General features: G+C 42.4%; 2 protein-coding genes across 2 annotated transcripts in view; one reads left to right on the top strand and one right to left on the bottom strand.

Annotated features, from left to right (window-relative positions):
• Positions 1-15,463, top strand: part of LOC148028588 (uncharacterized) — a 97,531-nt gene that overhangs the window by 58,807 nt on the left and 23,261 nt on the right. The gene's annotated exons all lie outside the window — the stretch shown is intronic.
• LOC148028589 (uncharacterized) lies at positions 5,524-6,460 on the bottom strand. Its single transcript, XM_087688737.1, has 3 exons — positions 6,131-6,460; positions 5,682-6,007; positions 5,524-5,578 (listed from the first exon to the last, which is right to left on the bottom strand). The coding sequence occupies exons 1-3, from the start codon at positions 6,344-6,346 to the stop codon at positions 5,524-5,526; spliced, it is 597 nt and encodes a 198-aa protein (XP_087544863.1). The 5' UTR covers positions 6,347-6,460.

Below are 15,463 nucleotides of genomic sequence, written 5' to 3'. Positions count from 1 at the left end.
TTTGAACCATGGACACTAACACTAATGTCTAAAATGGCATTGGCTCTCTAAATCAATAAGAAAGCCACACTCTAGATTTTTTTACACGGTGTGCGCGCAGCGGCACGACATCCACCCCCTCCTAACCTGAACATCCTGTGGCATGTGCCAAAGTCTTACGGATTTGCAGTGTCAGAAGAAGTATTTTCTGCCATGCCAATGTCTTCATCTTCTGTCTCTTCTTCTTCCTCTATGTCTTCATGCTCTTGAATTATATCCAAGTCTTCTAACTCATATGTTGAACTTTCTCTTCGTTTAAAGAGCTTGATTTTTTTTCCAACTACGGATATCTTCATGCTTGTCCCATCCAATTCAGTCAATGAATATGTGGCATTGTCATGAACGACCTTTACCACATACAGGCCAACCAATGCTTTACCATTTTCCTAGAAGCACTGTATTGATTGTCTAGGCTGCTGTCATAGACAAGCACCCAGTCATTTTCTTGAATTTCTCTTGGCTGAAGTCTATGTGGCTTATCAAATCTTCTTTTGTTCTTTAGTCTTGCTGTCTTTAGCTTCTCAATAGCTGCTTGAACATCTTCAGGCCTTCTTTCTAGCTGCCATAAGCGCAAAGTCAGCAACTCTTATCTACTAATGCCTTCCTCCCAAGAGAATCTTTGGCATTTTCTTAATAATTGATAAAGATTTTCGACGACATGAGCAAAATGTGGTATCCATATGAGATAGAATACATATGCGCCAAGAAATCTTCTCACCTCTGAGATATTTGCGCATTTTTCTTGCATTCTGCTAATGGCATCTATCTTGATTGGTGAAGGTTTACGTCCGTAGGAGCCACACAGATGTCCGACTACTAGAACTTCTTTTACTCCAAAAATCGACTTAGCTCTAGAAAGGGTAAGGTGTACCTCTTGTAGCCTTGTCAAAATCCTGTCACAATCATGATTATGGTTAGTTACAAATGTCCTGCTGCCATCTTCGTCAAGCTCCTCATTCTTTTCATTGACTTCACATCCCTTGATAGGTACATCATCAAGAAATGGAAGAGTAAGTTGTGGAATAAAGTTCCTTAAGAATTTGTGCATGGCATTCATCATATGGGCTACGGAGTTTGTTGCACCTTGTGGTAGAGTGCACATGCGGACCAATCCAAGAGGTGTCTTCATTGTGGTAATGTCTCGGCTTTCTAATGAAAGCTGAAATCGGTCATATCCTGAATATAGGTCGCCCATAGAATAAATTGCTCTACCTGCAAAAGCTTCATCAAACTCGTCAACAATTGAACCTAAACCAACATTTCGGATTGTGACACGATTAACAGGCTCTAGATCTTAGATGAATCATAAAGATCCATTTTTCTTGGGTACGGTAAACTATCGATTTGAGCAAGGTGTTGAAGAAGGTTCTAAAATCTTCATTCCGATCTTCTCATTTAGAAGTTTCAATAATTTGGGCAAATGCGCCCTTGGAACAGGAATAGGCTTGAGGTTCCAAGGCACATGTGAGACTTTAAAAATGGCCATAGGAGCCATAATATTTGGATCCACATTGCGTATTTCACTTGGTTGAAATGCAAAAGCTTTTCCATGTTTCATTAGCATTTACATAAAAGAGTGTTTTTTAGCTGGCGAAAGGAAAAAATTGTCACCTATTTTGAGCTCTTTTATACTTTCAAATGTGAACTTGTGACCAATGTTAGAAGTATCACGAAGACTTGGCTGATTTGCTGCCCTATCAGCCAGCCCTTCACTTTTAGGAGGCAGTGGGACTACCACAGGCTTGACTTTCTTATCCACCATCTTGTATTTTGTCTCCACTTGCGCTTCAGCCTTGTTGAGTAAACCAATGTCTTCTTGCTCAACAAATTCTTGAATTGTTTGATAAAAATCCAATGTACATACTTCTATGGATTGATTTTCAGCCTGATTTTCTGTATTAGCAGCTGCATATATTTCAGCCAATGCGTCAGTAGTAATCAGTAAAAAAAAAAAGCTTGAAATATCTTCATTTTTAGTCATCATGTCATAAGTTTTCAGCTCCCTTTTTACATGACATAAATATTTTCTTTTAGCTTTAGTCATGGCTGGAAGAGACTAATAACAGCCCATACTATTGGCTGTACATACATACAGATTTGCTAGAGACACAATTTCTGTAGTATAAGGAGGTTCAATCTTTTTAGAGACTTCTTGCCATGACGTTTATCTCAGAGCCATGGTCTAAGAGTGCATTACATGGTGTTTCTTTTTCTCCAATTTTGACAATTGTCTCTGTTGTTGCTCTTGCCCAATGTGTACGGGAGTAGTGACTGCTCGGAATGAACTGAGCCTCTTCCTCCTCATGTATGTATTGTAGACGGCCTTTTTTTTGAGAGGTGGGCTATCCAACTAGTTTGAACTAGCCAACCATTACATTTTCAGCTTTTACTTCTTTAATTTTTGCAGTCATGCTTTCTTTATTTTCAGCTTCAATTGCTGCAATTAATTCTTTAACTGCTTCAAGATGAATTCCTTGTGAAGTCAGCTTCTCTTCATCTTGTACAAAAACTCGAAGAACTTGCAAAAAAGCATGCACGGTTTCTTCAACATTATCACTAACATATTGTCTTTTTCTTTTGATCACATTAATAATTATATAATGAAATTCACGTTTGGCAATTCTAAGAATTTCGCCTAAGTTGAATTCAATTTTGCTTCCGAGAATTCGTTATTCTAGGACTCGTTTGAGATCGGTTGCAAATTCTATGTCAGACTGCAATTTGTAGCCTGGCTGCTTGTCTTTCTTCTTTCCTTCGGTCTTCTTTGTTTATGGCACATCTTCCATCTCTTGATCTGGGGTTATATTTTCAGCAAGCTTTGGTTGTTCAGGCGTTCTTCTAGTTACCCGTTTCGGAGGGCCAGAAGAGAAAGGCCCTGGTTTATCTTCTCTTCTTATCTTTTCTTCAATCAAGACTTCTTTATGATTGACGTTAGCCAAATGTGCAAAGGCGGAAAAAGAATCTATCGGTTCTTTCCAACCCATTATTCTTTGAATACATTGATTGGCATTAGCCAAATCTTCTTTGGTTGCTTTACCACGTTTCATTTGATCTAGTGCCTGCATCTATACTTTAGATTGCACATTAGCTTTACATGCTTTTAAATTTGATTTAGTTGGTTCAATTTGCAACCCATAGGTAGCTGCATCAATTGCTGCATAGGCATTCTTTATAGGTAAATCTTCTAATCTTTTCTTCATTCCACCATTGCCAAAATTTGGCTCCAGTGGAAGACCAATTTTAGTTGCATGAATTTTTCCGTCTTTCCAAAAGACGAGCTTCTGTGCTTCAGCCTCACGGAAGGCAGAACACTCCCTCTTGTTATGTTGTTAGCTGTCACACTAAATACAATGTCTCTTAAAGCCTTTTCTCATGGGTCTTTGAGTTGATGATCATCCTGGTTCTTCAACTTTGACATTCAGCTTCTCCACCTTGGAACTAATTTCTGTAAGATCCAGATGAAGGTCACACATGCTTTTAATGAGTTCATCCATGACATCATTTTTAGAAGGAATAGAAGACGAAAGAGTTGGTTGATTAGTCAAAGGAATAGGGGATTTTGAAGGTGGAATAAGCTCTATCAATGGAGTTGTTGAAGTTGAAGTAGAGCCCAATCTTAGTCACATCCGCTCTCTTCGAGCAATCATGTTAACTGCATCAGTAACATCTGTCCATGCAGTCTTGACTCCTGATTCGGAGGTAGCATCTTCTAGGCGATCAGCAAGCTTCTCTTGCGGAATGGGATCTGCAGCCTTAAGGAATAATTCAATTTTCTAACCTTCCATACTTTCTTGGTCTTCAGCATCAAGTTGTCGAAATTTAATTTCAAACTCATGGTATAAAGCGATTGCAGCTAAATCTTTGTTGGGTTTCTCAACCCAATCAGTGAAACTTTCCTTTGTCATTAGGCCAGAGTCTTCTAAGAAGAATTCTTTGCGTAGGGCTTTTTTGAATGCAGTCCAATCCGCATCTCACTGAAAAAGACCATGGATTCTTTCTTGAAGACCATGCTTGGCTAATCTGGCAAAATAGCAACTCCATTCATGTTGCAGTACACCAAAGAAGAGTATTTTCTCAACATACAAGCAAATGAAAACAAAGACATTTTGACCACTAAATTGTTTTAATTCCTGTCCAACTTCCTCTAGGGCCTTGATAGCTGTGGAATCAATCTTTTCTTCGTCTTGCCTTTGTTGTTGTTGTAACATTTGGATTTCTTGTTGCTGAGTCTACTGCAGTATGCGCACCAATTGTTGTACAATATCTTCTGAAGAATCCCCCATCTTGGAGTTCTCTTACACCGACCTTCACATCGGGTTCACCAATGCTGCAGTGCATAGGGTTGAAGGTCACCAGAGGGGTTTGGCAAGAAAACTGGACAAGATAGATAGAGATGTATCTTCAAGAGATAAGTAGATTACACTGAATGTTTAAGGTTCAAGAGATACTTCACAGTCAATCATAGGGGTTTGAGAGAGAAGAATGTGTGGGGTTTCAAGAGCTTAGACTCCGGAGATGGTAGAGATAAGAGAAGGGTTGAAGGTTTCAAGCCAAGTTCTTGAAGACGTTGATAGAGCTTCCAACTGCATGTTCTTAGCAAAGATTACAAGAGTATTATCTCATAAGTTCTAACTCAAATCAAGCTTGTTTTCTTGACTGCAAGAGCAATCACAAATTATAAAATCAAGTACAATATGATGTCCTGTATCATAAACAACTCTGCATCCCATCATTCATACATGATGCCATAGCATGAATCAATTTTGCATGATTACATTCAATGTAAACTGTTAGGGACAAAAGCTTATGAGTCAATTACAAGGCTTGTAGGCATAGTTACTTGGAGTTTCGGAAACGGCAAAATAGAAACGGTGGGGAAATTGTAGAAATGGAGTTTCGTCTCCAGGAAGAAACGGGGAAACGGGGATACAAGGAAATATGTAACCCCGATTTAATATATAATATAGATGATAGATGACAATAGGCCACACTTGTCACTTGATCGAGAAATACTTGACATACATGATTAACATACAATTAATTATTAACATTGAAATTTGATACTATCATACTAGGTCGGAGGTCCTAAATCCTAACTTCTATAACCTGTTACCGATAGCCTACACCGATTTCCAAAATCGAAAGATACATCAGGATTCATACAGTATACTTAAACTTTGAATTAACAAGTGCCAAGCACACTCTAAAGATATTCATAGATCACACTTTAAAGATTAGATCATTACAATTTACATGTAACATAATAATAGATATACATGAATCACAAAAACACCTGGAGGTTGGATCATATTCATGAATCATGAAAAAAGATACAAGAGCATAAAAGATAAGTTGATAACTAATGATCCATAAAACAACACGGTCCACTGAGTCCTCAATCAATGACCATAAATATAAATGATAAGACACAGTCACACAAGAGAGCAATTGTCTGAACTCTGAAGAGTCAAGACTCAAGTCTCATCAGTGATCACCCTCCTCGGCATCTGCATCACTACCACTAGCACTGCCAGATGCACTGACAGAAGCAATATCTGACTCAGAGTGGTCATTGGCACTACTAAATGAGGGCGAGGGTACATTTGCTGAAGTGCTTGCACCCCCTGCTTGTCGACCTTGACCTCCGTGATGAAGCTCGTGTGTGGTGCGCTGGAGCTGACATCTCCTCATATAGCATGGTATAAATGTCTAGCTCCTCTCTGGGAATGTCTGGAATGTCCTTCATTTTCTCAATGTCAATCTTGTCAACATTCACCTGGCAAGGCTCAAGAGATGAAGATGTGTGCTCGAGGAGGCGAAGATTACAATGACAGTACACAAGTCTCTCAAGCTGTGCTGTAGTCAAACGGTTCCTTTTCTTTGTATGGAAGAGGGCCCAAGTGCTCCAATTCCTTTCATAAGGACTTGAGCTGCAGTCTTGTGAAAGAACTCGAATGGCAAGACGTTTCTGCCAATCACATGACAAAAACAAGAGAAAAATATTATAATTGATTATTGTATCATGATTGATGTTTGTCCTGAAGCTTGAAAGTTGAGTCTAGACTATGGTTTATGGGGTTAGCCTACTTACCAAGGTAGGTGCGGATGTCCCATATTTCTCCCACCAAGACACAGGCTGCAACTGTGTCTCTCGAAGCTCTGCTCTAGGGCGACCAAAAGAGAGACTCCTATTTCGAAAGAGGAGAAGATCATCCCCTAGCCTTCTCAGCATCTGCACATCTCCTCCTGCCCACTTTGAGAAGTACTCCTCAATGCCATGCTCTAGCTCCTCATTCTCGTATTGCATCTTATCACGCCATAGAGGATGCAATACGTGTGCAACAGCATGGATTGGTCTATGAAACCAATCCCATCGCGTGTTCCACACACATTGAAGCTCCTCAATCCTTCATTTACACATGTATAAGTTTATAACAAATTACAATTATAAAAGTGGACCCTGCCAATGGAGTCCTGTGCGCCCCAGGCCCCGACCCCCCAGCCCCTCCCACTGAAGCTGCATCTGACTCCAATGTAGCTCTACTCCTCTTTGATGGCCCTGTTGCTGCAGAAGCTACATCATCTACTCCCCTCTCCCTATAACTGATGCACTTTGATTGCCTAACCGACTGAGCTTCCATGCTTGAAGAGAAGCCTTTACATCTGCGGGTACATTTGGGCACGGGCCTATGTCTTTATTTGCCACATGTGCAAGAAGATCTTTGATCCTTGTGGCTGCTCCTCCTCTTTCAATGCCACAATAATTACATCTCCATCGCTTGGAGCCACCACCACCTCTATACTCGGTGAGAATCGTCACATGATCCCATGCAGCATCCTTCACCATGATGAGTGCAGGGCCTAGCCTGCAACGTGAGATGGTTACAGCTTCACGAATCAGAATCACGATTCACAAGCTACAACTTACAACCACAGAGAAATTTGAGATAGAAGATGAGAGAGAGAGAGAGAGAGAGAGAGAGAGAGAGAGAGAGAGAGAGAGAGAAGTTATATTAACGTCTTCTAAAGACCAAAACTGGCCTATGAGACAAACTGTGATACAACTGATGAGGTCCAGCTATCCAAAATAAAAGTGCTGAATGAAAAGCTAAAAACTGGAAACTGAAAATACGGTGCTGTGAGTGTGATAAGTGTCGTGTATGTGTATATGCGTATGTAGCTCTGGTACTCCAGATAATGGCTACAAAAGGAGAACAAATGTCGGCTGTGATAGGGGAACAACTGTCGGCTGTGATAAAGTGGTGCGATGTGTGTATGTAACAGATGCAGGGAGATATACTATCCTGGGATGTAGTAGCAGTCGTCGAAGTCGCTAATAGCAGGTGATCCCTCCTGGATGCAGGATGTGGTACATCGGCGGTGGAGAAAGAGCAAACTGGAGATTTGAGATCCAATGTGTCGAGTGTCGTCGGATCTCAGTTTGGTGTCGATGTAGATCAAGAATCCTCCGGATCTCCTGTCGGTGTGGCTGTGGGGTCCGAAACCCACGGATCCTTGTGCGGCGTCAGGTACGCTGGTCCTCAGCCTGCTGTAGTGTGAGCCCGGAGGTCTGGCTGGAGGCTGGTACAGTAGCTCTCACTCTGTCTGTCTGAAAGAACTGTGTAATAGTCGTCTGGGTGGGCCCCTCTCTGACTGGGACCCGCTGTGTGCTCTGCTCTCTGATGTGCCATGCCTCTCCCAGAAAACGGCCAAATGATCTCTGATCCATATCAGTCATACATCCCTGAAGTGAGCTGCTCAATGTGTATCTAGATCTCAACTCTGAGTATGCCGGGCATCTGAGAACAAAATGCTCCACCTCTGATCTGCAAAGGGGGCATATCCTCTCCTCCCGTGGGATGCCACTGGCTCTGCCACTCTCAATCATAAGCTGATGTGATGATACCCTGAGCTGTCCAATAAGAACTCTCAATCGATGTGGCATTTAGATCTGCATATATCTCGGAATCTCTATGAATCTCTGCTCTGATATACTCAAGAACTGTGTATAATAATGTGCCATCTTCGATGGCAGTGGCTGTGCAGGGCTGACCCATGTCCTCTGTATATAAATATGCCATATCTCCTGTCTGATGACTCTGTTCCTCTCAGAGAGAGAGAGGGTGTAAGTGGGAGCCTGAGTATCATATAGAAGAGGTGGGAGTCTATCAATGTCTAGCCCATGTGTGTCAAACCAAGCTCTAGTCTGTGCATACCATGATGTGGTATCCCCCGCTCGAGCCATCTCCTGAGATGCCATATATGCTCTATATGCAATGCGATCTCTGTCCATATCCTGGAATCTGTGTAGGAAGCAGACTGTCTGAAATAATGCCTCGACTAGCATGGGCGGTGTGGCAAGCTCTGCTCGCACAATGTCATGTGGGACTGAGGCCTTGCTGCGAATCAATCTAGATATCATGATCACCTGAGACTGAGAGAGAGAGAGAGAGAGAGAGAGAGAGAGAGAGAGAGAGAGAGAGAGAGAGAGAGAGAGAGAGAGAGAGCAGCGAAGCAACCGACTTCAGATGCTAAGCATGTTTTGCCTCCCATGGAAGATATGTTGCTTGATGCTCCGTCGCAGGATGCGACCCAGCCACCTAAAGTTTTGGATAAAGGCAAACAACATGCTTCGGGTTTGGATTCCCGTGACAATGACTGGGTAGATGTACGTGCTAAAAAAGGTAAAAGGTTTGATGCTGGCATGGTGGATACTGTGCCTAATGCTTCATAAGATTCCTTGCATACTTATATGCACAGGAAATACATGTTGTCTTCAGAGCACACTACTCATGCTATGGTTTCTTCTGCTCCTCGCAATCAGCCCACTAGGAAAGTATATACGGATGGTCCGAAGGGCCCATTTGCTAAGTTGGCTTTTGATGCTAGAGGTAACGTGATTACCCCAAGGGATCATCGTTATGCCCATTCCATTCCCAAGACAGTGGATACACCGTCTACCTCTAAATCTGGCCATCAGAACTCTTTTGCCGTGTTAGCTGATTTTTTGGATGAGGGAGTCCTTGACATTCTAGCAGAAAAGGTTAAATCGAGGCAAGCTTTACCTCGTTCTTGATTTTCTTTTTTGAATACACATGAAGATAGCCACGTGGAATGTGCGAGGCATTTGTTCTCGCAATAAGCAACATGCCATGTGGAGTTTATTGCATGAGAATCAGTGGGATGTCTTGTGTGCTGTTGAGCACAAGAGTCACGGTGAAGCAGGAAAAGTTGTGGATTGCCATGGGTTTCGCTTGTTTTATACAGGGATATATGCCATGCATTATTTTGGTGTGCTTATGATTGTACATGAGAAATATCAGCCTGTCCTTATTAAAAATGATGTAGCCTGTCCTTATTAAAAATGATGTATATGGTCGTTTTGTGGTGATTGAAGTTTTATTTGAAGGAGAGATCTTATGGTTACTTGGGCTCTATGCTCTAAATGACCCTTTATCCCACCGGGATCTTTGGAATACTTTGCAGACCTTCTTGTCACTTGGAAGACGGGGTTTTTTGATGGGGGATTTTAATATGTGTGTTGATTCTTCACAGTCCACATCAGAGCATTCGGTGATGGACGCTCTGGAAAGCCGTGTGTGGAATGCGTTTGCTCTTGCCGTACTTAAGCAAGATCTCTGGTCATGGCTACAACCTTCTTCTACAGGGTTTACTTTTCATTCTGCACAGTATACAACTACATGGTCGCGGTTGGACCGAATGTACATCATGCACGATGATGCTTTTCTTCCTGAGATGCTGGAAATGAAAGTGTTACAGCAATATGCCTTGTCGGACCATTTTCCTCTACAGCTTGAGATGCTTGTACAACCCATTGCACATTTTAAGCAATTTTTGGATAGACTCCCTTTGCGTTTCAACTCGTCTTATTTGAAGCATTCAATCTTTCAGGGTTATATGCAGCAATTGATTGATAGATTTTAATTGGACTTCTCCTCTGAGGGCAATGCTTCTTTTGAATGATTGCTCTCTAATGTGCAGCGGGTTGCTCGGCAGTATGGGATCTATCATGCCTCTCTTTGTCGACGGCATCGACAAGCAGCGGAGGAATTACTGGCTTTGGTTCGTTCTCTACTGGTGGAGACTCCAGATGATGTATTTCTGCTGCCATTGGCTATGTGTTTGGCTGATGTTATTAAAGAGTTTCAGTTGAAATCTTATCAGCAGGCCAAATTGCAAAATTTGACTGAGAATTTGCAAGATAGTGCTTGTTAGACTCATAAGTTCTTTCGAGCTCTCCATGCATTTCTTGCTCGAGAGAATATGACTAGACTCCAGGATGCAGAAGGTCAAATGATCATTGATCCTCAGACTATTGTGAATATGTGTAGGAATTATTTTCTAGATCTTCTTGGCTCTACTCCTTCACCTCCTGACCAAATTACTCATGCCCGCTTAGTTTTCTATGATTTGGTCTGCAATCAGGTTCCACATGACATGCAAACTACTTTGGAGACATATTCGTGAGGTGGAGGTTATGGATGTTTTGTTACACTTACCCAAGGATAAAAGTCCGGGTTGGGATGGTCTCACCAATGAATTCTTTGAGGTTTTTGCTACCCGATTGGTGAAACCATTGACGGCTATGTTTCAGCAGGTTTGGGAAACGGGGTTCATGCCTTCCTCATGGAAAGAAGGACTTATCAAACTGCTTCCAAAAGTTCCTTTGCCGTATATGTTGAAACATTGGCGACCAATTTCTTTGATGGGTTCTATGTATAAAATCTTTTCCAAAGTGATGGAGAATCGGCTCCATAAGCATCTTCCTGCCATTGTGCATCCTCTTCAATATGGTTTCATTAAGGGCCGAAACATTCTACATAATGTCTTAAATGTGCAAATGGCTATTGACTATGCAAGGCACTCTAATCAGGAGGTGGTATTGATTCAATTGGACATCGAAAAGGCTTTTGATTATTTAGACTAGTCTTTCATTGCAGAATTTATGTCTACTATGGGCTTTGGTACTCGGAAGTCTCGTTTGATCTACACCATTAGTGCTGCGGCTTCTTCGCGAGTTATGCTGAATGGTGGTGTTACCGAGCCATTTGTCCTTGCACGCTCTATGAGACAGGGTTGCCCTTTGAGTCCTCTCTTTTTTGCCCTTGCGACTCATCCGGTTCTTTCGATGTCATCTCATATGGCAGCTTCTGCTTAGTTGGCTGGATTGTCTCTTCCTTTTGGACAGCACTTCATTAGTCAATCCCTGGCTGATGACAGCTTTATGATTTTGCGTGCGGACAAGGATAATCTTCTCAAAGCATTAGATGTTTGGACTCTGTGTGGTCATGCTTTTGGTCTTCATATCAATGCTTTGAAATCAGCCATTCTCAATTGCACGGAGTCAGATTTGTAGTCATTGGACTGGCAGGGAATGGTTGTTCTTCGTGGTTCCATTGTTAGGCATCTTGGGTACCCTTTGGGTGCTGATGTTCGGCCAAAGCAACTACTAGAGTGGATTTCACAGAAACTGGCAGCTAAGTTTCTGTATTGGAAGTCACAGGCTTGGCCCTTCCATGTTCGCCTTAAAGTGGCTCAGACAATTATGTTGCCAATGCTTACATATTTCTTGCCATTGCTGCCTTGGACTACTACTACATTGAATGCTCTTACTCAGTACATTCGTTTCATGTTATGGAAGGACTCCTTGCATGCAGGAATTTCATGGATTTCTTGGTTGCATGCATGTATCCCCAAACACATGGGTGGTGGGGCTATTTTGGATGCCGAAACTCATATGCTGGCACTCCATTGGTCTCTTTTTCGTGCCATGTGCTTGGATCATCACCTATGGGTCTTTTTAGCCCATTATTTTCTTGAGGATCACGGGCTTGTGCATGGTAATACCCCAATTCGGAGCTCCTAGTGGCATGTTCTTAATGCAGACTCTCGGTTTTCTAGTCCTTTATCATCCCTGCTTGCTCATTTGGTATGTTCCTGGAAATTGGTTCTCCTGAAGGCTCAGTGGCATCCAGCGGAGGACCGCTTAGCTACTAACTCTTTTCAACTGGAACTGTTGACAGCCTCGCGATTACTTTCTTGGGAAGGCAAACATGAGCTTAGATCAAAATTTAACCGCATGGCACGTTTGGGCTTGACTTCAGTTGCAGATGCCACCCTTGCCAGTCGCAATGTGTTGATATCGTTTCATACAGCTAGGAGGCTTTTTAGGATCCCTCGTGGATACCGTGATTTATGGGGACAGCTTTTGATGGTGCTTCAGAGCAGACAACCCTTTCCTGCCCTTGCTTCGGATCGTCCTTGGCAGGATTGGGACCTTGCAAGCCGACTGAATTTGGATAAGGCCTCAGCTAACCAGGTGTATCATCTTCTGATTAAAGATCATGAATGGCTGGTTACTAAAGCTAATACTGTATGGGGATTGAGTAAAATTGAGTCATGGTGGAAGGTAACTGTGATGGAGGGCTGGTTGAACAAGACACCTTTCAAATGCAAGGTCTTTCTTTGGAGGGTGATGATTGGTGGTCTTCCTCTTGCTTCAGCCCTTCCAAGTGTTGAATCTCCAACGGCAATTGTTTCTTTTGCACCACCAGTGTGGAATCGGCGCGTCATCGATTTATTTCTTGCCCTCTCGCTAATAAAATCTGGTCACTCTTGTCAGCGGTTTGGCGAGCAGTGGTTGGTTTCTCGCTAAGCCCTTTTGATTGGGTTTTTGTGCAGCCCAAATACCCCACACCGGCACAGGCGCATATGAAGATCTTGTTTCACTTTCTTAGATATTGGGGCTGTTGGCACAATTGGACCATTCGGAATGCTTTTCTTTTTGATTCAGCCTCTAATGTTCAGGGACATATTGCTAGGCTTAAAGGTCTCTTGCATTGGCAGATAGATCTCATTCGGCACTCTGACTTACTCCCTCGGGAGGACTTACTTCCCTGGCATATGGCAATTTCCTTTGCGTCTTTGCCATGACTTCTGTAACTCTTTTGTCGTATAGTACTTTATAAATATAACATCCATTACGAGAGAGAGAGAGAGAGAGAGAGAGAGAGAGAGAGAGAGAGAGAGAGAGAGCTCTTCACATGATGGCTTTGTGTCATCATGTATCTTGTAATCAAGTAATCTTGTATTTTTTTCGTAATTAATACAATTACCTTGTACGAAAAAAAGAGAGAGAGAGAGAGAGAGAGAGAGAGAGAGAGAGAGAGAGAGAGAGAGAGACCTCTTCACATGATGGCTTTGTGTCATCATGTATCTTGTAATCAAGTAATCTTGTATTTTTTTCGTAATTAATACAATTACCTTGTACGAAAAAGAGAGAGAGAGAGAGAGAGAGAGAGAGAGAGAGAGAGAGAGAGAGTGGCTCTGGAGTCAGTCGACAAAGGAGCAGGCCCGAGTCCCGACAGAGTGGAGAGAAGAAACGTAGGTGGGCTGCGGGTGAAAAGCCGACTGGAATGTGGGAGTCGGAGCATGCTCACGTTCGGGCCAAAGTTTTGTCCCAAATCGCAGTGTGCAGAAACGCCGTTTCTTAGGTCTTGCCTATGCCCATATTCCACAGGTACTTAGAAAAAAGTTGGACAACAAGGCTGTTAAGTGCATTTTTATGGGATATAGCAATGAGAGCAAAGGCTATAGACTCTATGATCCCGTTACAAAGAAGGTTTTTGTCAGCAGGGATGTTGTTTTTGATGAAAAATCAGAATTATCCTTGGCTGGTTTGGACACATATCAGGCTGCCCGTGATGTTTTTGAAGGGCTGCTGCCCATTACTTTTGGTGATTCAGCTGGAGCTTCAGAAAATGAACCTAATGTTCAGCCAGCTGCTCCTATGGAAAGTGCAGAAATTCAGCCATTAGCTGATCGGAATATTCAGCATAATGCTGAAACTGAAATTCAGCAAGAGCTTGCACACAGTCAGGAAGCTAGACAGTTACCTAGATGGTATTTGCAGACTATGCAAGATAGTCCTTTGAATGCAGCCATGGCTGGTCGTACTAGAAGGCAAACTCGTTTGCATGATTCAGCACATACCATGGAGTTTGTTAAGGCAGCAAGTACTTTTGATAATAAAGAGCCTGAATGTTATGAGGATGCACAACACAGCGTGCATTGGATGGTAGCAATGCAAGCTGAATTAGATTCTATTACTAAGAATCAAACTTGGGATTTGGTGTCCTTGCCATTTGGGAAGAAAGCCATTGGAACGAAATGGGTCTACAAACTGAAAAGGAAAGCAGATGGATCCATTGATAAATACAAGGCACGGCTTGTAGCTAAAGGCTATGTACAGAAAAAGGGCATTGATTATGAGGAGACATTTGCTCCTACTTCCCGTATGACGACCATCAGGTCTATGATTGCTTTGGCTGCACATTATGATTGGACAGTGCATCAGCTAGATATCAAGACTGCATTTTTACATGGAGAACTTCAGGAGGAAGTTTATGTACAGCAGCCCATTGGTTTTGCAGTTGAAGGCTCAGAACATTTGGTATGCAAGCTCAAAAAGGCACTATATGGTTTGAAACAAGCTCCTAGAGCTTGGTATGCAAAAATAGATGCTTTCTTACTTGGTCAAGGGTTTCTAAACAGCTCATCTGAGTCTACCCTTTACATATGTAAAGAAGGGGGATCTATGCTGATTATATGTCTTTATGTTGATGACCTTTTGCTCACTGGAACACATGCTGATCAGATTTCAGCATTCAAACAAAATTTGCAGCAAACTTTTGACATGTCTGACTTGGGAGTTTTGCATTACTACTTGGGCATCCAGTTCATACATGATGCTCGAGGTATTGGGCTATCACAGTCAAGGTATATTGGGCAGCTTCTTGAGAAGTTTGGCTTACAGGATTGCAAGCCAGTTTGTACTCCCATGGAACCTGGACTGAAACTGTCATTACATGATGACAGTGATTTGTTTGATATACATACATATGCTCCTGCAGTTGGATGTCTTATCTATCTATGCAATACTAGGCCAGACATACAGTTTGTAGTTTTAGCTTTGAGGAGATATATGCATCAGCCACGTATGTCACATTGGCAAGCTGTCAAGCGTGTTTTTCGTTACTTGCAGGGTACTCGATCTCTTGGGTTGCTTTATGCCAAGGGGAGACCACTGTAGTTACATGCTTACAGTGATTCTGATTGGGCTGGTGTGACATTAATGTGACATTAAAGTGATATTTAATGTGACATTAAGGTCACAAATATTGAATGTGACATTAAAGTGACATTTAATGTGACATTAAGGTAAATCATGGGGAACACGCACGAGGATGACCGTCTGGGCTCTTGGGCGCCCGAACGGGGTTAAGGGGAGTCTAGTACTAAAAAGAGTCCAAGAATAGTAGGACTCACCAAGGTTTGACGGCTGGCAATTGGATCATGATGGTCTGGCCAGCAATATACTAGGCAAGGTTGGGAGGTGAAAGGA

This window comes from Lygodium microphyllum, chromosome 11 (assembly GCF_053477565.2).
Source record: "Lygodium microphyllum isolate KBCC chromosome 11, Lygodium_microphyllum_v1.1.10, whole genome shotgun sequence".
Classification (NCBI taxonomy): Eukaryota; Viridiplantae; Streptophyta; class Polypodiopsida; order Schizaeales; family Lygodiaceae; genus Lygodium; species Lygodium microphyllum.
The sequence above is the reverse complement of the archived record's forward strand: the minus strand, read 5'-3'. Positions and strand labels throughout refer to the sequence as shown.